Source organism: Hemitrygon akajei, chromosome 16 (assembly GCF_048418815.1).
Source record: "Hemitrygon akajei chromosome 16, sHemAka1.3, whole genome shotgun sequence".
Lineage (NCBI taxonomy): Eukaryota > Metazoa > Chordata > Chondrichthyes > Myliobatiformes > Dasyatidae > Hemitrygon > Hemitrygon akajei.
Window position 1 is genome coordinate 35,082,322 of NC_133139.1, and position 22,237 is coordinate 35,104,558.

The window sequence follows — 22,237 nt, forward strand, 5'->3', positions numbered from 1 at the left end:
AATTTGCTTGCTTAAGTCATCAAAATCAGCCTTTAAATATCTAAAGGGTTTCATCCCTCTGAAACAGATGAAGGCCAATCTACATAACTCTGGCGGGACAGGTATCTTTCTCTTGAGCATGATATGGTCTTGTGCGTCGGGCTTTAGTACAATATTCAGAATTAGTAACCCAATGCGACCTTCATCCCGCAGCTAATAGTACAGTTCCGGGCAGGGATTGGTGGGTAATGGTCAGTGCTATAACCTGACAGCTTCTTCACCTTTTTTTCCCCACCCTAATAACACGTGTAAATGTGGTTTCTATTTAGCCATTATTGTTATCTATAATACCTAAACAAGCTACCAGGGCTGGGATGTACAAACATATTTCTGTGACATTTCTGTATGCAAGGGTATCAAATTTTGCATTCAGCATCTAAAATCATGACTAACTACTTCTGCATACTTCTGTACCCTGAGCAAGCTGGCACCTGTGGCTAACCCATACGACGTTTAATCAAATCTGAAAATTATAACCGTTAACCACAGCTTCAGATGTTTTCATTTCGTCATGCTTATTCCATCAGAGTGTGCTTCCTTCACTGCGAACTTTCTGCCTTGACCTAGAGCCGTCGTCCAAACTTCTATTATTTCCATGCAATTCTGTCACTGCTGACTCTCTCTTTTTACACTGTTCCTTGACAAAATGAGGTTATCGGAAACTCACATAATCCACATCCTCTATCACCACACCGTCTTCACCCATTGCCATTGTGTTGCTGAGATTCATTGAGAAATAATTCCACTTTAAAAGTTGTATCTGCTTTTTCTTTCCGAAAACTTCAAAGTCTTTGCCTCACCATATCTATAATCTACTGCTAGTCATAGAACGGCACAGCACAATACAGGCCCTTCAGCCCACAATGTTGTACCAACCTTTCAACCTACTCCAAAAACATTCTACTGGTTCTCTCCCACACAGTCTTCCATGTGACTATCCTAAATGTCTCCTAAATGTCCCTAAAGTACCTGCTTCTACCACCACCCCTGGCAGTGCATTCCAAGCACTCACCACTCTGTGTAAAAAGAAAAACTACCTCTGACATCCCCCTATACATTCCTCTAATCACCTTAAAAATACACCCTCCCATATTGTCCATTGCCACCCTCGGAAAAAGACAGCAGGTGCCCACTGAGTTATTCCATCTTTGACTGCTGTGACCTCAGTGGCTTGCACCTTAAACTTTGGAAACCTGTTCTTAAAGCTCTCTATCTCTCTATTTACTCCCCTCCCCACAGAACCTACAAACCTCCCTCTGAATCTAACTCCTCTACAGTATAGTTTCTGCGGTGGGAAACCAGTCCATTCACACTGTTTATCAGGTGCAACGCTTCCCTACACCATTTTCTTGTCTTCGGAATTTTTTTCCCCCCAGTGGGCTGGACCCCTGAGTGAACAAGGAAAACTATAAAGGCAAAGTGATTAAGTAAGAACAGAGGATGATGTCAATACTCAGCAGGTCAGACAGCATCTGTGGGGAGGGAAACAGAATGAAGAACCCAATCAGAAAGCCATCAGGATCTGAAGGACCCCCTACCTAAAACATTCACCATTTCTCTTACCGGAGACATGTCCTGACCGACTGAGCCTTTCCAACATTTTATGTTGTTATTAAAGCAGTGCCACTTTCACTAAAGTTAACAAGAATAGAGGAAATATATTTCTAAATTTTTTCCCCTGCATAAGCTTCCTAGTTTTACTACATCAGCTTTAAAAAGTCTGTTAGAAGGCAACTTATCTTCCCTTTTCATATCCCAGAAAACCACAGCCCCCTTCTCTTTATTTAATTTTGCTGAATGATGCTTCACTGAATTTAAACTTCCTCTGAGTTACTTGGTTTACTTAATTTCACAACACTACTTCTCAATACTTACACTCAGACATTGTTAATGTTTCCATTACACTCTTCGTGACAAATTTAGACTGTTTAAATTTAGGGACAGGAGATGTTGATGATATTTAAATCACAGTGGTTTAAGTAGCATTGTAAATAAAGATAAAATGCTTCTCCTCTTGTCACCCACAAATTGGGGTCTTGGGTATGTAAGATGGAGGTTGATTACAGTGAGATTCCTCCACTTAGAGTACAACTGTTTCCTGTGGCTTAAAACAAGCAGAATATTTCCATCCAGGCAGCACTGGTATACAGCCAACATCAGATCAGTCAGTCAGTACAGAGTTCCATTGACTTGCATATAAATTGTTCTCAGAAAGAGGAATTTCCTTCATCGTTCTGAGATCCAGCAAGTCAAAGGAAAGAGTCATATTCTGGTGCACAATCCTTATCTCATCTTCAAGCTCCGGTTTCTCTCCTTAAGGGTTGTGTTTTAAGGAAGTTATAGAGTCATAGAACACTGCAGCACATAAACAGGCCCTTTGGCCCATCTAGTCCATGCTGAACTATTATTCTGCCTAGTCCCATCGACCTACAGCTGGACTACAGCCCTCCCATCCATGTACTCGTCCAAATTTTTCCTAAATGTTGAAATCAAACCTGCATCTACCACTTCTGCTCCTGCTCGTTTCTCACTCTCACCACCCTCTGAGTGAAGAAGATCCCCTGAAATATTTCACCTTTCACCCTTAACCCCTGACCTCTAATTCTAGTGTCGCCCAACCCCAGTGGAAAAAGCCTACTGGCATTTAGCCTATTTTCTCCTTACATCTGTTCACTGTACTTCTTTCTATGAGTATTCTTGTGCGTTATAATCTCCAGAGATAACACCGTCTTCCTTCTCCATGGCTCACAATGCTGTCTCTCAGATACATCCGTCCAGGGACTCTTCTCCCCACCTTTCTCCTGCTTCTGAGACCATCAGCCTTTTAAAGTCCAAGATTGCCAAAAACTCTAAAGACAGTAAAGATCATCTCCGTGACCAGTAGTTTACAAAATCACTATAAATGGTTTAACCACTTCACTTTGATTAAGGATTCAGATTCAGCTGAATGTTTCTTGTGAAATAACTTTTAAATATTGCATAATAACTGTTGAAATAACATGATGATCAGATTGAGTTTCAGCCAAAGATTAAATTGGTCACTGAGCAGAAGGTAATGTGTTTGATCCCTAGATCTGACACAATGACCTTGGATAGAGTAGGACATCACATCTGGATTAGGGAACGAGATTAATTGGGGATCCTATTCCTGACTGTCAGATACTGACTATTGCTGGAGATGAGGACTGGATCAGGCGTGATAGTGATGCCTGATTTCATTGGTTAGCCTGCCTAGAGAAGACAAACTACCAGAGTAAACTCTTGCACAGTGTTCTGTTCCTTGCTGTACAGCATGAGGCATAGAGGAAGTGTTACTTCATGCACATTTCCTCAGATGTCTTGCTGTTATAATCTTACGTTGTGTAATGCAAAGAGGCAGCATGGACAATTGGATAACCTACCTCAATGAGTTCAATCAGGTTGTAAAAATAGTTTTCTTCATCAATTGTTAATTTATTGTCTTGATAGATAACACGATAGTGACTGACTTCCTCCTTTGTGCTCACACAAAGCACGTAGTCACCAGGATGTCGAATGGACTCCCGCACCAGGAAGAGGCCATCTTCTGCGGGCTGGAGCACCTTCACTGCATCTTCGCCACTGATCTTCCCATGGAACCACCTCACAAAGAGTGAAGAACAAGCAAGTGTAAGCCAGGAACCCAAGTCTTTTGTCAACTGCCTCTTATGTAGCTTAGTGCCATATTTCCCCATGAAACAGGGCCTAACAACTGAATGCATCCTGTTGTGACTACAGAGTGGAAAATGGAAAGAGTAGATGGTCCAGACTCCATCTACCAAAGACAAGGCTCAATGAAAGGACATGAATAGAAACTCAAAATTAGAGGGTGCAAGAGTGAAGTAGGTAACCTTAGAGCACAACTTGGGACCAGTCCATATTCCCTTGTTCACAGCTACAGATACACGAGATAGACAAACCAGCAGCTGACACTGGGTAGACTGAAAATAATTTGGAGATATCCGTATATTAGCAGGTAAGTATATTTAAATGAGATTTTAAGATTGATGCCGTTATAGTACAATAAGAAGGTGAATCATACGGCTAACTTGGTAACATTTATGTGTCATGCTTCATCTCAGTTTAAAGACAACTGGCATGATAAAGATGCTCCAAAAGCAGGTGAGTTTATGCTTCATTCCCCACTACAAATGCATGAATAACCCAATGGGCTGTAAATAAAACAGCTAAAATAACTGACTGGAGTGCGACTATGAGAAACTCAGCTGTTCAGAGTATGACGATTCCTTGATTAATGTAGAAAATGTTGGAAGAATCATACGTTCTTGAACCACGGAGAGAACTTATTTGTCCCACTGTGGATATACCAGTGCTTTGAAAGACTGGTTCTCCTGCTCCTGCTCCTCCAATTCTCCTGCTCTTTCTTCTGGTGATGTAAATTTTATCATTAAAATTATCAGCTCTACTTTGAACTTTACTACCAAATTCAGTTACACCAATCGTTCATGCAGTGCATTCAGACCATAATATTATTATATTAATTGTCTGAGTAAAATATACTTTCTCCTTGACTTTTATGCCAATGTTTTCCTGAATCTGTGTCCCTGTTTATCAGAGTTTTATTTCATGACTGTGAAGGAGGCAGCAGCCTCATTTAAAACACTTCATGTAGCTTTGGATCATTGATTAGAGAACAAGTTCGCAAAGGGTAACTTTCCTTAAAGAACTTATTTGAATTCGAGATGGGCTGAAAGCAGGAGACTCTCTGAAATAGACTGTCACCCAACCCCTGAACCCAGCAGAGTTTTCAAGCCCAGCGACATTGATTCGTCACTAGGCACTATCATTTCTTCCACTCAGTTGAAGATAATTGGATCTACCAGGTGAAAGAGCAGTTTACTTGGAGATGTTTCAAGTTTGTTAAACTGGATAACTGTTCTCAGTGTTATGCTCTCTTCAGTGGGGAGATCCATCTCTATTCACTTTACAAGAATAATCCCTAGCTTCAGGTCACCAGTTTTTTTAATCCTCCTCCTGACCTTCACTCAGAGCCCCTGCTGCACTGTTCTAAGGAAGCTCAATGGAAGATCTAGGAAAGGGATGGACCCCTTTTGATTGGCCACATCACAGCATTCTGGACTCAGCATTAAGATCAGGAAGTTTTTTTTTGTTACTTGTCAGGCAAATGAGGGCAAGACTGCTTTGGAAATCTCTCTAAGCCCATACAGAATTTCTTCATGCATCTGATGATCTACTTCTCTTAAAAAAAATCTTTTTCTTCCCCTCCACATTACTGACTTTCCATTTTTATTTCTTCTTCCCCTCTCTCTTTTTTCTGAATGTTCTAAAATCTGTCACAGCTTGTTCTTTTTTCAATTCTAATGAATATTTATTCAATTTATTCATCTGGTGTACATCGAAACATACAGTGAAATGTGTCATTTGCGTTAAAAACTAACACACTTGAGGATGTGCTGGGGACTGGAAAAATTATGCAGACCTCTGTTTGTCTCCGCTGGCTTCCTTTGCTACCAGCTGGGTAAGCAGTAGGAAGTGTCCTGATGCCCTGTGCTCTGAAGAGGAACATTTTCAGCTAATGTGAACCGGTCTGTATGGAGGGACAGCTTCCTGGACAGTGCATGGGACGGAGATCTACGTTCTTGTTAGTTTTTCCATAGTACTTGATGCACCATCAATAACTCTCAGAGACGGGAGGCGAACAATAGGCTTTTATTAGCAGCAAGAGACCACCACACAACATCCTGGAGACTGAGGGAGGAGCAGTGCCTCCAATCGCCTTTAATACAGGGGTCTGTGGGAGGAGCCACAGGAGCAGTCAGCAGAGGGGCGTTTCCAGACAGGTATATGTAGTTTACCACATTCACCCCCCCTTTGTTTTAAAAGAGAGTCCCCATGGGGCAAAGTTTCTTACAAGTATATTTACAGGTTAAGTCTATCAGGCGGTCGAATCTGTCGCTGCGATTTATGCAGCACCAGTGATGATTGCACCGGAGACGGTGGTTGTGCTGGTTCGGGCCTAACTGGAGGTGTCAGCCCATTAGGCGTCAGTAATCCCTCATGCGTGTGCGAGGCACCCGGTATGGGAGTGTCATGAGGAGTCTGTGTAGGGCTTGGTGTGCGCGGTGTCTCGTGGGTATACACCTCAGTGGGTACAGGGTTCATAGTGGAGTGTTCGGGGTAGGGGTCTGGTGCTCCTGCGGGCGCCAGGTCGCGGACGGAGACCGTGTCCTCCCGCCTATCAGGTAAGACCATGTAGGCATACTGGGGGTTCGCATGAAGTAGGTGAACCCTCTCAACCATCGGGGAGTATTTATTGCTCCTCGCATGTTTCCGGAGCAGCACTGGCCCTGGGGACGTCAACCAAGCCGGTAGGGTGGTCCCAGTGGCAGACTTCCTGGGAAAAGAGTCACTCATGAGGGGTGGCATTGGTGGACGTGCATAACAGGGAGCGGATGGAGTGGAGTGCCTCGGGGAGGACCTCCTGCCAGTGAGAGACCGGCAATCCCTTTGACTTAAGGGCTAAGAGTGTGGCCTTCCACACAGTGGCATTCTCCCTCTCCACCTGTCCATTTCCCTGGGGATTATAGCTCGTGGTCCTACTAGTAGCAATACCCCTAGCCAGCAGGTACTGGCGTAGCTCGTCACTCATAAACGAGGACCCATTATCACTGTGGATATAGCAGGGATATCCGAACAGAGTGAAGAGCTGGCACAGGGCTTTTATGACAGATGCGGCAGTGGTATCGGGGCAGGGGATGGCAAAGGGGAACCGCGAGTACTCGTCGATTATGTTGAGAAAGTACACATTGCGGTCGGTGGAGGGAAGGGGGCCCTTAAAGTCGACACTCAGTTGCTCAAAGGGGCGGGTGGCCTTGATAAGTTGTGCCTTTTCAGGACGGTCGAAGTGCGGTTTGCACTCAGCGCAGACTTGACAGTCCCTGGTCATCGTCCTGATGTCCTCAAGGGAGTAAGGCAGGTTCCGGGCTTTCACGAAATGGTAAAGTCGGGTGACCCCCGGGTGGCAAAGATCTGCATGGAGGGCGTATAGCTGGTCGAGCTGCGCGCTGGCACACGCTCCCCGGGATAGGGCATCAGGGGGCTCATTGAGCCTTCCAGGCCGGTACAGGATATCATAGTTGTAGGTGGAGAGTTCTATTCTCCACCTCAAAATTTTATCATTTTTGATTTTGCCCCGCTGTTGGTTGCTAAACATGAATGCAACTGAGCACTGGTCGGTCAGCAAGGTGAACCTTTTGCGGGGCGAGATAGTGCCTCCAGTGCCTAATAGCTTCCACTATGGCCTGGGCTTCTTTCTCCTCCGCGGAGTGCCGAATTTCAGGGCCTTGAAGGGTACGAGAGAAGAATGTTACCAGCCTTCCTGCCTGATTGAGGGTAGCAGCCAGCGCAAAGTCAGAGGCGTCACTCTCTACTTGAAAGGGAATGGTCTCGTCCACCGCTTGCATCGTTGCTTTGGCAATGTCCCCTTTAATGCGGCTGAAGGCCGCAGGGGCCTCGGCTGAGAGGGGAAATGCGGTGAACTTGACTAGGGGGCGGGCCTTGTCTGCGGAACATAAGAACATAAGAGATAGGAGCAGGAGTAGGCCAATCGGCCCCTCAAGCCTGCTCCGCCATTCAACAAGATCATGGCTGATCCAATCTTAACTCTAGTTTTCACCGAATCCCACAAGGCAACAGTGCCAACCAACAGGGCACCATGCCGCCCATTTTATTTTATTATTCATCCCGTCCAAACCCATGTGATCACCCGGGGGAAAAAAACCAAGTTGCCAATTGAGGAGAAAAAATCTGGAAAATTCCTCTCCGACCCATCCAGGCTATCGAAAACTGGTCCAGGAGATCACATGGCTGATCTAAACCTAGCCTCATGTCCACTTACCTGCTCGCTCACCGTATCCCCTAATGCCATTTTTATCCAGGAAAATGTCTATCTCCATTTTGAATTTATTGAGTGTAGTAGCTTCCACAGTTCTCTGGGGCAGTAAATTCCACAGCCCCACTACCCTCTGAGTGAAGAAATTTCTCCGCATCTCAGTCCTGGAACGGCAACCCCTTATTTTAAGATTATGCCCCCAGTCCTAGTTTCACCCATCATTGGGAACATTCTCCCCGCATCCACCCGATCAAGCCCCTTCACAATCTTATATGTTTCAATAAGATCGCCTCTCATTCTTCGGAACTCCAATGAGTAGGGTCCCAATCTACTCAACCTCTCATCATACATCAACCCACCCATCCCCGGAATTAACCTAGTGAACCTTCTCTGCACTGCCTCGAGAGCCAGTATGTCCTTTCTTAAATATGGACACCAGAACTGCACGCAGTACTCCAGGTGTGGTCTCACCAATACCCGGTACAACTGCAGTAAGACCTCCCTGTTCTTATACTCCATCCCCCTAGCAATAAAAGCCAGCATTCCATTGGCCTTCTTGACCACCTGCTGCACTTGCATACTAACTTTTTGTGTTTCCTGCACCAGGACCCCCAGATCCCTTTGCACAGAAGCACTTTCCAGTTTCTCTCCACTTAGATAATAACTTGCTCTATTATTTTTCCTGCCAAAGTGCAAGACCTCACACTTGTCAGTATTATATTTCATCTGCCAAATGTCTGCCCAATCACTCAGCCTATCTATGTCCCCTTGCAGGGTTTCAATGTCCTCCGCACTCATTACACTCCCTCCCATCTTTGTGTCATCAGCAAACTTCGATACGTTGCACTTAGTCCCTTTCTCCAAATCATTAATATAGATTGTAAAGAGTTGGGGTCCCAACACCGACCCCTGCGGAACACCACTAGTCACCAACTGCCAGTCTGAGAATAAACCATTTATCCCAACTCTCTGTTTTCTGTTAGAAAGCCAATCCTCCACCCATGCCAGAATATTATCCCCAATCCCATGATTTTTTACTTTAAGTAATAATCTTTGGTGTGGCACCTTGTCAAATGCCTTTTGGAAGTCCAAATACACCACATCCACTGGTTCCCCTTTATCTACCCTATATGTTATATCCTCAAAGAACTCCAACAAATTTGTCAAACATGACTTCCCTTTTGTAAAGCCATGCTGACTTTGTCCTATTAAGCTATGTTTATCCAAATGCTCTGTTACTGTTTCCTTAATTATCGATTCCAACGTTTTGCCAACCACAGATGTTAGGCTAACTGCCCTATAATTCCCAGCCTTCTGTCTATTGCCCTTTTTAAATAAAGGAGTTACATTAGCATTTTTCCAATCTGCCGGGACCATTGCCGAGTCCAGCGAGTTTTGAAAAATTATCACTAATGCATCCACAATCCCAACCGCCACTTCCCTTAAGACCCTAGGATGTAAGCCATCCGGTCCAGGGGATTTATCCACCTTCAGTCCCATTAATTTATCAAGTACCATTTCCTTGGTGATTTGAATCGTAGTTAGCTTCTCTTCCCCCAGAGCCCCCTGTTTATCCAGTGTTGGGATATTTTGAGTGTCCTCTACCGTAAAAACTGATGCAAAATATTTGTTCAGCGTTTCCGCCATCTCCATGTCCCCTACCATTAATTTCCCGGTCTCATCTTCTAGGGGACCAACATTTACTTTAGCCACCCTTTTTCTTTTTATGTAACTATAAAACTCTTACTATCTGCTTTTATGTTTTTTGCCAATTTACTTTCATAATCTATCTTCCTCTTCTTAATCAATCTTTTTGTTATTTGCTGCTGATCTTTAAAAGCTTCTCGATCTTCAATCTTCCCACTAGATTTAGCTACCTTATATAACTTTCTTTTTAGTTGTATACTTCGCTTTATTTCTTTACTTAGCCACGGATAACTATTTTTTTCTTTTACACCCTTTTTTCTTCAGTGGAATATATTTTTCTTGATAGTTGTAAAATAACTCCTTAAATATACACCACTGATCAAGTACCGATCTACCCTTTAATCTATTTTCCCAATCCATCTTAAGCAATTCCGCTCTCATACCATCATAGTCTCCTTTATTTAAGCTCAGTATGCTTGTTTGAGATCCAACCCTCTCATCCTCTAATTGAATATGGAATTCGACCATGTTATGGTCACTCATTCCAAGGGGATCCTTTACTAGGACATTTTTAATTAGTCCTGTCTCATTACACAGGACCAGATCTAAGACTGCTTGCCCCCTTGTCAGCTCAATAACGTATTGTTCAAGGAACCCTTCCCGAATACACTCAATAAACTCTTCTTCAAGGCTGCCGTGTCCGACTTGATTAGTCCAGTCAATATGAAAGTTAAAATCCCCCGTAATTATAGCTGTTCCCTTATTACAAGCCCCAACTATTTCCTGATTTATGCTCCGACCAACTGTGAGGGACCCATTGGGCGCAATAGGAAAAGAAGCCCAGGCACCGTTTGAGTGCTCCGAGGGTGGTGGGAAGAGGTTGTTCCAACAGGGGGCGCATACGGTCGGGATCAGGGCCAATGACCCCGTTCTCCACGACATACCCAAGGATAGCGAGTCGGGTGGTTCCAAACACACACTTGTCCCTGTTATAGGTAAGGTTAAGAGCTTTGGCCGCTTGGAAAAATCATTGGAGGTTGGTGTCGTGATCCTGCCAGTCGTAACCACAGACGGTGATGTTATCCAGATATGGGAACGTGGCCTTCAGTTGGCACTGGTCCACCATCCGGTCCATTTCCCTCTGGAAGACAGAGACACCATTCGTGACACCGAAGGGGACGCACAGGAAGTGATAGAGCTTGCCGCCCGCCTCAAAGGCGGTGTAGGGGCAGTCCTCCGGGCAGATGGGGAGTCGATGGTAAGCGGATTTCAGGTCTATGGTCGAGTACACCTTGTACTGAGCTATCTGATTGACCATATCCGTGATGCGGGGTAGGGGGTACGCATCAAGCTGCGTGAACCTATTGATGGTCTGGCTATAGTCCACGACCATCCTATTTTTTTGCCCTGTCCGAACAACGACCACCTGGGCCCTCCAAGGACTTGTCCTTGGCTCAATGATCCCCTCCCTGAGCAGCCGCTGCACCTCCGACTTAATGAAGGCCCTGTCCCCCGCGCTGTACCTCCTGCCTTTAGTTGCCACAGATTTACAGTCAGGGGTCAGGTTGGCGAACAGCGGTGGGGGAGGGATCTTGAGGGTGGAGAGGCTGCAAGTGGTGTCAGTAGCGCGACTGTTGGCATGGTGCTGGGTGGGATGTGTGGGTCGGTGTGTGTGTGTGGTCAATAGCGGGGTATATGACGAAGCCCCACAAAACTGAGGATTTCTGACAGTGATTGGTGGGAGGGGCCCGTCATACTCCATTGTCACACTTTTCAGGTGGCTCTGGAAGTCGAGCCCCAATAGCACAGGGGCACACAGTTGAGGCATGACCAGTAACGCAAAGTCCCGATATTCTGTGCCCTGCACCACCAATGTCGCTACACAACCCCCCCGGATGTCTGTGGAATGCGACCCAGAAGCCATGGTGACCCTCTGGCTTACTGGCTGTGTCACGTGTCCGGGTGAATAAAACTCTCAGTGCTGCCCGTGTCAAACAGGCAGCTAGTCCTGTGCCCCTCCACCAGGATGTCCATCATTGACCACGAAAGCTGGTGTGGAGCGCTTTGGTCGAGGGTCACGGAGGCCAGAGTTGAATCACCGTCTTGGTGCCCGGTAAGCACCCGTGGGTCGGAGGCGGGTTGAGGTGGCGCCGACAAAGATGGCTGCCTCCATGTCACGCACGAGGCGAGCAGGCAAGATGGCGGCGACCAAGATGGCAACCCCCATGCTTCGCACGCGGCGCTGCTCGACCCTGCTCGTGGTTTAGACTTACAGGCCTTGGCGAAGTGGCCCTTCTTTCCGCAGCTGGAGCAGGTAGCTTCTCAGGCCGGGCAGCGTTTTCGGGGGTGCTTTTTGAGTCCGCAGAAGTAACACCGCGCAGACTTGCGACTGGCAGCAGCCGAGGTCAATTCGCCGGCGGGTTGCAGAGACTTCACGGGCTCGCGACTGGCAGCAGCCGAGGTCGATTCGCCGGCGGGTGGCAGGGTCTGCAGCGTCCATGGGACCGGCGGAAGATCACGCAGCTGGACAGCGTCAGCGTTGTGCAGAGCAGCCTCCAGCTCGATCGCCGACTGTAAGGTAAGATCGGCGTTTTCCAGCAGCCGCTGGCGCACGTACACAGACCTGATCCCCGTAACGAAGGTGTCTCGTACCAGGAGCTCCGCATGCTGTTCTGCTGTCAGTCCCCTGCAGTCGCAGGCCCGCACGAGTGTCTGTAGGGCCCGGACAAACTCAGCGCTCGATTCTCCGGCCCGCTGCTGCCGTGTCGCTAAGCGATGTCTTGTGTAGACGGTGTTCACCAGCCGCAGGTACTGTCTTTTGAGGGCATCCAGTGCCCCTTGGTAGGTCGGCAGGTCCCTGATTAGGGAGTATACCCGTGGACTGACTCTGGAGAGGAGAACTCTGTGCATGATAGCAGGCTCAGTCACGCAAATCTCTTCCAGGTACGATTGGAAGCATGCAAGCCAGAGTTCAAAGGCAATAGCTGCTTTGGGAGATTGAGGATCAATGTCCAATTTGTCTGGTCGTGAAATGCTCTCCATGTTTTAAAATTGCTGCTAATAAAATTGATGCACCATCAATAACTCTCGGAGACGGGAGGCGAACGATAGGCTTTTATTAGCTGCAAGAGACCACAATTAGCAGCAAGAAACCACTACACAACATCCTGGAGACTGAGGGAGGAGCAGTGCCTCCAATCACCTTTATACAGGGGTCTGTGGGAGGAGCCACAGGAGCAGTCAGCAGAGGGGCGTGTCCAGACAGGTATATGTAGTTTACCACAGTACTACTGGATAATGAAGGGAAGAGTTCTCCTGACCTTCAGACCAATTCTTAACCTACCATACCCAAAGCTAGTAAGCGGAAGAGGTACTTACGGCATGAGGCTGATTTTGGGGTCGACCCGAATGGCTTCACGCTCACGTAATTTGTTTCTGGATATCAGCCCTTCCTCCTGGGTCTTGTTATTCTTTGCCCGAAACAAACCCTTATTCTGCTTAAAATAAATGGAACACTCCCAGTGAACTAATGAAATTAGATGATACATTTAGTTCCTTTCTGTCATTCATATGCTCTGAAAACCATCATTATTTCTGTCACCTTCCCCCTTCCTTTCCAGTCCTGAAGAAGTGTGTTGCCTGAAAATGTCGACTGTTTATTCATTTCCAAAGATGCTGCCTGGCCTGCTGAGTTCCTCCAGCATTTTGGGTGTGTTGCTTTGGATTTCCAGCATCTGCAGAATCTCTGTGTTTAGTATTTCTGTAATCCTAGCTCAACCACGCATTGGTGCTGGACATTTCCATGTGTTCATTCTAAGCTCTCAAGACCCAGATTGGACTCTCCTCCACCTTCCTACATGTCCACAGTTTTGAAATCATTGCCACTATTTTTTTTTTTAAACTTGATATTTCCCAGTAGCTCCTCACTTTTCCCATCATCTGGTAATTCTTTGGATCGATTGGGATGTGTAAATAGGCGAGCTGACTCAAACAAACTGGAACTGGGATCTCTGAACAGGGATACAAGTGCAGAGCTCATTGGAATGAATTGGGTATTTGACAGGGATCTATGAATGGGAAAGTTGATGGGATGTGGAAATGGAAGAGTTGATGGGGAAGTATGATTGGGAGGGATGCACAGATCCTTGTTGGAATATTTGGCTCATTTTGAGAGGAGTCCGGGCTGGAGTTAGGGAAGAGGAAGGTGTGATAAATAAAAGATCTCCACAACCATTTTCTTGAGGTGGATCTCTACAAAACAAAGAGCACGTGCTCAAAAATGCAAAGCATTAAACAAATGCTCCATTCTCTGTGTGTCTCAGTCAGCACTCTTTACATCCCAAAAACCTCCCCGAACTGAATGCAAAGTTCTGATCCCCTTCCATTAGGTGCCATTTGAACCACTGAGTATTTCCAGTACTTTCTCTTTTTATTTCAGATTTCTGTCATCTGCAACACATGGATTTAGTATTGGAGAAGAATGCTCTTTGGTTAACACATACTCACATTAACGACCTCAATAATTGTCAGGATATCTCCTTTGTGAAATGATAGCTCATCTTTCTTAGAGGTTTTGTGATCACATTTAGCTATACATTGTGTGCCACGATCCCAGCCTTTCTGCAAAAATAAAAAAGATTTTAAAAACAGAATTATTAACTGTATCTAAAAGGAAAATGCACCACAGCTCATCCTGATTGCATTGCTGGGATGCAAGCAACTTCTGGGAAGGCCTAACGTCAGGATTAAACCTTCACATCCCAAAATTTACCATCACGTGCAGGGAAATCTGTGACTCTGAGCCCAACTGCTCCTCCAACACTGGAATGAGAGAATAAACTTGTCTAAACTGCTTCTTCCAATTGTTATCCAATACAAAATACTTGCGTATGGGCACCTGCATTGATGTTTCCAGGACGATAATGTGGTAAACTGGATGAGCAAAGTTGCAGGTGGCAACTTTGGGGGTGTAGTAGTCAGTGAGGAAGACTATCAAAGCTTGCAATCAGATCTGGACCAGCTGGGAAAATGGGCTAAAAAAATGGCAGATGGGATTTAATGATAGGTCTAAGGTGTTGCATTTTGGGAGAACAAACCATAGTGTAGGACTTACACAGTGAAAGGTAGAGCACTAAGGAGTGTGGTAGTACAGAAGGATCTGGGAATATAGATCCATAATTCCTTGAAAGTACATAAAGTCGTAAAGGGAGCTCTTGGCACACTGGCCTTCAAAAATCAGAATATTGAGTTGGGATGTTATGCTGAAATGTATAAAACTTTGGAGAGGGCAAATTTGTAGTACTACTGTGTGTAGGTCTGGTCATCTACCTACAGGAAATGCATCAATAAAATTGAAAGAATACAGAGAAAACTTATAAGGATGTTGCTGGGATTTGAGGATCGGAATTATAAGGAAAGGTTATTTTTATTTCTCCCTGGAGCGTAGGAGAATGAAGGGAGAGTTGATGAAGCTATACAAGATTATGAGGGGTATAGATAGGGTAAATGCAAGCAGGCTTTTTCCACTGAGGTTGGGTGACGTTACAACTGGATGTCATAAGGGAGAAGGGGAAGTAGTGAAGATGAGTAGGATCTGAGGGGGATCATCTTCACTCAGAGGATGGTGTCAGTGTGGAAGTGGTGGATACAGGTTCAGTTGCAAGACTTGAGAGAAATTTGGATAGGTACGTGGATAGGAGAGGTATGGAGGGCTATGGTCCAAGTGCAGGTCAGTTGGACTAGACAGAATAAGAGTTTGGCACAGACGAGATGGGCTGAAGGACAGGTTTCTGCAATGTAGTGTTCTATGACTCTATTTATGTGATAGTTAAAGAAACATTTCACAAATTAGTGCTGGACACAAAGGATATTATAGCACCCAGTCCTGTTTTACCCAAACTTTCACGCACACATACTTCAGCAAACATTCCGAATGTTCCTGACCAGCTCCTTTCACAGGTTCACCGAGTCAATCAACAGAGAGGATACTGCAGAACTCCAACTCACCACAGACATTTCACTCCACCTCTCTCCTCATGGACCAGCTCAAAGCACAGACAAAATTATTTTCCTGAGGGAACAAATGAGAAAATAATTGAGATCTACGTACATTGATTTATCTCTAATTATATTAGCCGTTAAGTGAAGCTGTTATTTTAAAATTTGTGACTACTAGCTTGAGAAACTGCGCTATTCTGTGAAATAATCTGTGAAATACTTTTAGCATCAGAAATCAGCAAATAGATTGTAATGTCTCCCCTCTGGCTGTGAAACAGGGACACCTTTTTCCCTTATTCGGGAGAGAAAGAACCTGTGGTATGTCAAATTACCAGGAGCATGAGTAGTCCTTGGGGTACTGCAAGTCTGTGTCTTTATTGATGCATTTCTGCACACTTCAGCACTCGGAGGGTGCCGATGCTTTTTTGCTGGTGGGGGGGGATTGTTGCCTTGGGGCTGCTTGTGTGGGGGGGGCGAGCTGGAGGGGGTTGAGGTTCAAACATTTCAATTGTCATTCATGCTTTGGGGCACTCCTCTGTTTTCATGGATGTTTGCGAAGAAAAAAAATTTCAGGACATTTATTGTATACATTTCTGACATTAAATGTACCAATTGAATAATGAACATTGATCAGCTACTGCAATCAACATTTCTTTAGAATTCTTAATCTAAGTGATTTATGTAACACAGCGAATCTCAACACAAGGAAAAACAACTTAATGCAAATTCTCCCATAGCTTTTTTAAAATATTTTTTGAAGACAGCAATAACAATAATAAAACATTTCATTGTGTTCATTAATGACTGGATCAGTATCAGAATCAGGTCTATTACCACTGACTTGCGACATGAGTATCGTTCTGCAGCAGTGGTACAGTGCAAGACATAAAAGTTATTATTATAAGTTACAATAAATAAATATTGCAAAATGAGGTTATGTTCCTTGGTCATTCAGAAATCTGATGGCAGAGGGGAAGGAGCATTGAGTGTGGGTCTTCAGGCTCCTAAAGGTAGTAATGAGATGGGGGCATGTTCCAGATGTCAATGGTCCTTAATGATGGATGTCACTTTGTTGAAGGATCGCCTTTTGAGGATATGGTACACAGTCTATTTGTTTACTTATGGATGGTGTTAGGGTGAATATTCATGGAAATAAAAGAATTATAAAAAGTGGAAGTAAAGCAATGCAATATGGATGGCTATAAAGAAATGGATATTTCTGACTTGTGGACCAAACATAGGCAAAATTTCCTTCTCCATCCATGATTGCCTGTTGGCTCATTTTCCACTTCCTCCTCCACTGTTTGGCACTTCCTCTGCCTGCGTTGATGTCTTGTACCTGCTTTATCCTCTGATGAGGAGAGGTTGCTGGCTCCTGCTCGCTACCCTGCCCTTTTCTTTCTGTTCCTTTTATTCTTGGCAGCCATTTGTCCCCTGAATGGTGTCTTCTGAGACTTCTTCCTCATCACCAGCCACCATTCTCCTTCCTGTCTCTCTGCCCTCCACTCCTCCACAGACTTCTCTTTGACACGTGGAGGGGCCTGGATTTTTTCAGCTGGAGGTTGGGAGCTCGAGGTGGTTGGGCTTTCCAAAGTTGCAAACTGTATTTTGGTGTTGGCCGAGGCCTCTGTGCTGCTGGTGGGTGTGTTGGCGCTTGCCTAGGCATTATCAGTGCCAGCTTCCCCTCTTATTGCTTGTGTATAGGTGCTGGCGTATTTTGGGCAGACTTTGTAGTTGTGGCCTGCCTCTCCACAGCACTTACTACCCTAGCAGTCCAAATGGTTCAGAGGAGAAGACCACGCAGATTTAAAACAATCATCATAACTGGAATGTCAACGCTGCAGAAGGCCCGTCAATAATGGGGAAGACACCTACAGGCACAATTTGGGCCCTATCCACTGCATTACTGTGCATGCTCTCCAAAAAACAGGAGCACAGATGACTGGCAAAATGCTGGAGGAACTCAAGAGGTCAAGGCAGCATCTATGGAAAAGAATCAACAGCCAACATTTCAGGCCGAGACTCTTCATCACATTCAGTGATCTATTCCTTTCTACAGAGGCTGCCTGACGTGTGTGTGTGTGTCTGTGTATGTTTGTTTGGCTTGGATTTCCAGCATCTGCAGATTTTCTCCTGTTTGCTCAGAAGGGGGACTGATCAGCTGATTATCATGGTGACCACACCTGGAAATCAACAGCACTGTGTATGGGCTGGATTGGAAGCACATCACTGCGCTGCGAGGGCAAACGTACCATTCTCCTTCCTCCAGAATCACTCAGCCTGTACTGATCATTAAGTAAGGTAGAGAGAAGAGATAGAATTCCCAGTAAAATAACGGTATAAAATGAGAGAAAACGTGTCTGAGAGGATCAAAAGCAAGAACACATTCTGCAACAGGAGGAGAAGAGGCTGTGAGAATGGTGCATGGTACAGAGTTTGGGGAAAGCTTGAGGAGACATCACTCAGTCTATTACAGGACCTGAAGGAGAGCATTCAAAGCTGCAGGGATCACCATGCGAGGGAGCTGATATTCAAAATTGCTGATTGTGATGACTTTGAGGAGCCAGTTTTTTAAAAAATATTTCCCATGACAGAGAAGGAGACCATTTGGCCCATTGTGTCTATGCTGGCTCACACATCAGGTCCATCAGTTCCATCAGTTCCATCCTCCCACTCGTTTCTCTGCAGCTTAACTTCATTTGCATGTCCATCCCAACTCAGCTGCCACCCACCTGCACTATGGGGAATTTACAGTGGCCAATTATCCTGAGACCCAGCGTGTCTGTGGGGCTTGGGAGCAAACCGGGGCACCCAGAGATATGGTCACAGGGAGGGCATGCAAACTCCACACAGCACTACCCGCTGCACCCCTACACTGCCCTCAGTAATGGTGTACAGTCTAGTGATATCGTCCCACAGACAAGAACGGATGCCCTCTCTTCCAAAAGCCCGTTGGGAATCTGATCAAAGGGAAAAAGAGCAAGGATTTAAAGAAAAGGATGAGAAGCCCCCTCAGGAACAAAGGACTTGCAGTCAGACATGTGGCAATGGAGTCTGAGGGAAGAGTTTGAAGATGGGAAACTTCAATCAGTAATGCTCAGAGCGTTCATTTGGATTATGAGCCAGGCGATCACAGACCAGCCACTGGGAAGACTAGAAGCACAAAACTAATGCATAAGATTTACATTATTTGAAGAACCATTAAAGTTGATCAATCTGCTTTGAACTGTGTAATTTTATATCCTGCCTTTCCACTCACTAAGACTGATAACAGTTGACAGGAGGGACTTTAAAACCAACAATAGTAGATACTTGCAGATTAATAAATAAATAAGTTGTTTCGACAATATTGATCAAAGGAAGTTGTTAGTCAGACACATTGTAAGTTGAACAGAATATTGCCTGAAACTTAGGTTGGAACTAGACTGCATGATTAACCCTTGCTATATGAACAGTGCAGGATGCTTGTAAAATTTATAAACTATCTCATTACAATGACCAGAACATTTATCCAGTGCTATCTGCAGCTTTGTGTGCAACACATGACAGTTATCTATCACCACACCCTTGGTGAATCCATCTCTCAGTGTGTTTCTTTTCAGACATGGCACATTTGCTATAAACACAAGTGGTGTAGGGCCCTCTGGTCAGATCTTTTTCTCCTTATGCTTACACCATTTCCTTTCCCAATGACCTTCCCTTCTCACATGACCTAGTCATCCCTTTTCTGCCAACCTGACCTTCTTTTTGGACCCTCCTAGTTAATAAACAAGCTAGGGGCTCAGGAGAATGGTCAATTGTAGATACATCTTAATAGATGCAGATTATCATTACAGATATAGATTCAGAAGCACAAAAATACTGTATGTACAAATAACACGTATTATCTTCCTCAACCATATGACTCAAAGAACATTTTCCTAAGGTCCCAACCTAACTTCGGAGTATCAGAAGTGAAATCTGTGTGAGAGCTGGAATCACTGAAAAGAGCAAGTCTTGTTGTGTGCGAGATTCATTCGGGCCAATAATAAGAAGCGAGGTTCAAGCAGAACAGCCATTGTGTGAGTGCACACATTTAGAGAGGTGAAATGAGGCTTTGGTGAGAAGAGGTGGGGTCCAAGATCTGAGGCTTTGGCTCAGATAGTTCAGCAAGGAGGCACAGGTCAGTAGCATTTAAAAGCAGATAAGGTTTTTCTTTGTATATAGTAAATCACTAAAAAGATACCAAACTGCAACAAATTAAATAAAATAGGCATGCAGGATCGGGTGATGTGCTGTAGCTGCACGATGTGGGAGCAGGTGCACCCCATTGTGGTTCCTGCTGAACACATCCACAGTAAGTGTTGTTTGCTTGAGGAGCTCAGGTTCAAACTTGATGACCTGAAATCTGAACTTCAAACTCTGCGATGCATCATGGATGGGAAAGTTAGCTGGACACTGTGTTTCAGGAGGTAGTCACACCTATTAGATTAACTACTACATATTCATTTTGTGGCCATGGACAAGATGATGTGACTGCTGGTGAAGGAGGTAGAGGGATCCATGAGGTAGTGCTGGAGGAGCCTCAGCCCTTGAGCTTGTCAAACGGGTTGGAGATTATTGCTCTCTGTGACGATGTGTGTGGGGCTGCAGAAAGGACGAACAACTGAACCATGGCATTGTGATTCACTGAGCCGTTCAAGAGAGTGGAAAGAAGAGAAATGCAGTTTAATTGAGGATAGTATGGTCAGGGAATCCAATTTTCAGTCACAAGAATCAAGAGTCCCAAAGGCTGTGTTACCTGCCTGGTCCCCAGGTTCAGGACATCTCATCTGACCTGCAGAGAAATTTGGACTGGGAGGAGGGGAAAGATCCAATTGTCATGGTCCATAAATAGGAATGTGGATCAGGCTTAAAAACTAAATAGTGGGGGTGGAGGCAGGGAGTGGTTCCACAGTTTGGAGAAGTAAAAGAGAAGGAGAGGTTACAGTAATCTCTGGAATAAATACTAAGACATAAAGTCCAGAAAGAAATAAGAATTTAACTTCAGGCAAGATAGAATCAAAATTGAGAAGGGTGGTGAATACAGGACTCCAAGTGCTATATGTGAATGCACGCAGTACAGTATAAATAAGAAGTAATATAATCTTGTAGTGCAGTCAGAAATTAGAAGGCATGATATTGTGGTTTCACTGAGTCATAGTTGAAGAAAGATCACAGCTGGGAACAATGAACCAGAAGGATGGGCAAGTGATTAGAAGATGTAGAAACCTTGTGGGTAGAGTTAAGGAATTGCAAAGGTAGAATGACCCTGATGGGAGTAATAGATAGTCCTCGGAACAGTAACCAAGATGTGCCATACAAATTACAACAGGAAGTAAAAAAAATGTAAGAAAGAGGTAATGTTACGATGGTCTTGGGAGATTTCAAGGTGCAAGTAATTGGGAATATCAGATTGGTTCTGGGACCCCAAGAAGTAATTTGTAGAATGGTCAAGTGATGGCTTTTCAAGCTTGTAATTAAGCCCACTAGGAAAAGGCAATTTTGGATTGGGTATTATGTAATAAACCAGATTTGATTTAAGGAGCTTAAGGTAAACACTGACATTTGGTTTTCATCAGCTATATCATTGGCTTCAAAATACTGTTCAATTCATTCAGTGCACATCACTCAGTTATCAATTATGCAATTGAACACACCTATCTTTCTGATGTAGCCAGCCATTTCTGCATTTTTTTTAATGTATTATTATTATGATCTGGTACTCAAGGTTTATGAAACTGTGGCTGTACTTGTTGCTTGTTAATTTCATCTGTTTTCTGCCTTTATTTTAATTTGAACATCTCTCTCCCCTTCCGGAGAAAAACATGCTGTGCTTCAACAGGTAGGTAGCTGCCTTGGGTTTGTTTTGAAATTTCCATGTCACCACTGTTATCTTTTGTATCTCCAGAAAATAAAAGAAAGAAAAACATGGGAGCCTGTATACTTGGCAACTGTGTTTTTCCTTCTCCCTTTTTTTAAAGTGAGGCACTCACACATGACATGGTTTCATAATGACATATGTAATTCACTTAATTCCTACATATAACCCGTAGTGTATTATGTAAACAAAGAATGCTTAATCAAATGATATATTTACAATACTACTCAAATATTACTGAAATTTTGAATACACTACAGGAAGGAATGATCATAAATTATAAAACTGACATTCTTGCTGTCAGGTTGAAGATTACACAGAAAGAATATGAGATGTTACTCTCCAACCTCAGAGTGGCCTCATTGTGACAGTAGAAGAGGTCATGGAGCGACATGTCAGAAAAGGAATGGGAAGTTGTATTGAAATGGGTGGCCACCAGTAAAATCTTTCTTTTGTGGTGGGCAGAAAATAGGTGCTCAACAAAGCAGTCCCCCAATCTACATCGGGTCACATCGATGTACAAGCTTCACCGGGAACACCTAATACAGTAGACGATACCAAAAGACTCACAGGTTAACTGTCGACTCACGTAGAAGGAATGTTAGGGACCCTGAAGGGTGGTGAGGGAGTAAGTGTGGCACTTGTTGTGCTTGCAGGGGTAAGCGCCTAGAGGAAGATCAGTAGGGAGGGACAAGTAGACAAGGGAGAGTGGTGGTGAGGGAAAGATGTGGGACAAATTAAATTGGCAATCAGCAGCCAAAAGA

The 22,237-nt window shown here is 44.6% G+C and overlaps 1 protein-coding gene across 4 annotated transcripts in view; it reads right to left on the minus strand.

Moving 5' to 3' along the window:
- matk (megakaryocyte-associated tyrosine kinase) overlaps positions 1-22,237 on the minus strand; it is an 82,750-nt gene that overhangs the window by 25,853 nt on the left and 34,660 nt on the right. For 3 of the 4 annotated variants that reach the window (XM_073068694.1, XM_073068691.1, XM_073068693.1), the window contains exons 2-5: positions 15,584-15,647; positions 14,084-14,197; positions 12,956-13,074; positions 3,441-3,660 (exon numbers count right to left, since the gene is read on the minus strand). In XM_073068694.1, coding sequence (XP_072924795.1) covers positions 3,441-3,660; positions 12,956-13,074; positions 14,084-14,197; positions 15,584-15,592 — 462 coding nt within the window. In that variant the 5' untranslated portion in view covers positions 15,593-15,647. The remainder of the gene's footprint in view (positions 1-3,440; positions 3,661-12,955; positions 13,075-14,083; positions 14,198-15,583; positions 15,648-22,237) is intronic. The other variant, XM_073068695.1, reaches the window with a different exon arrangement.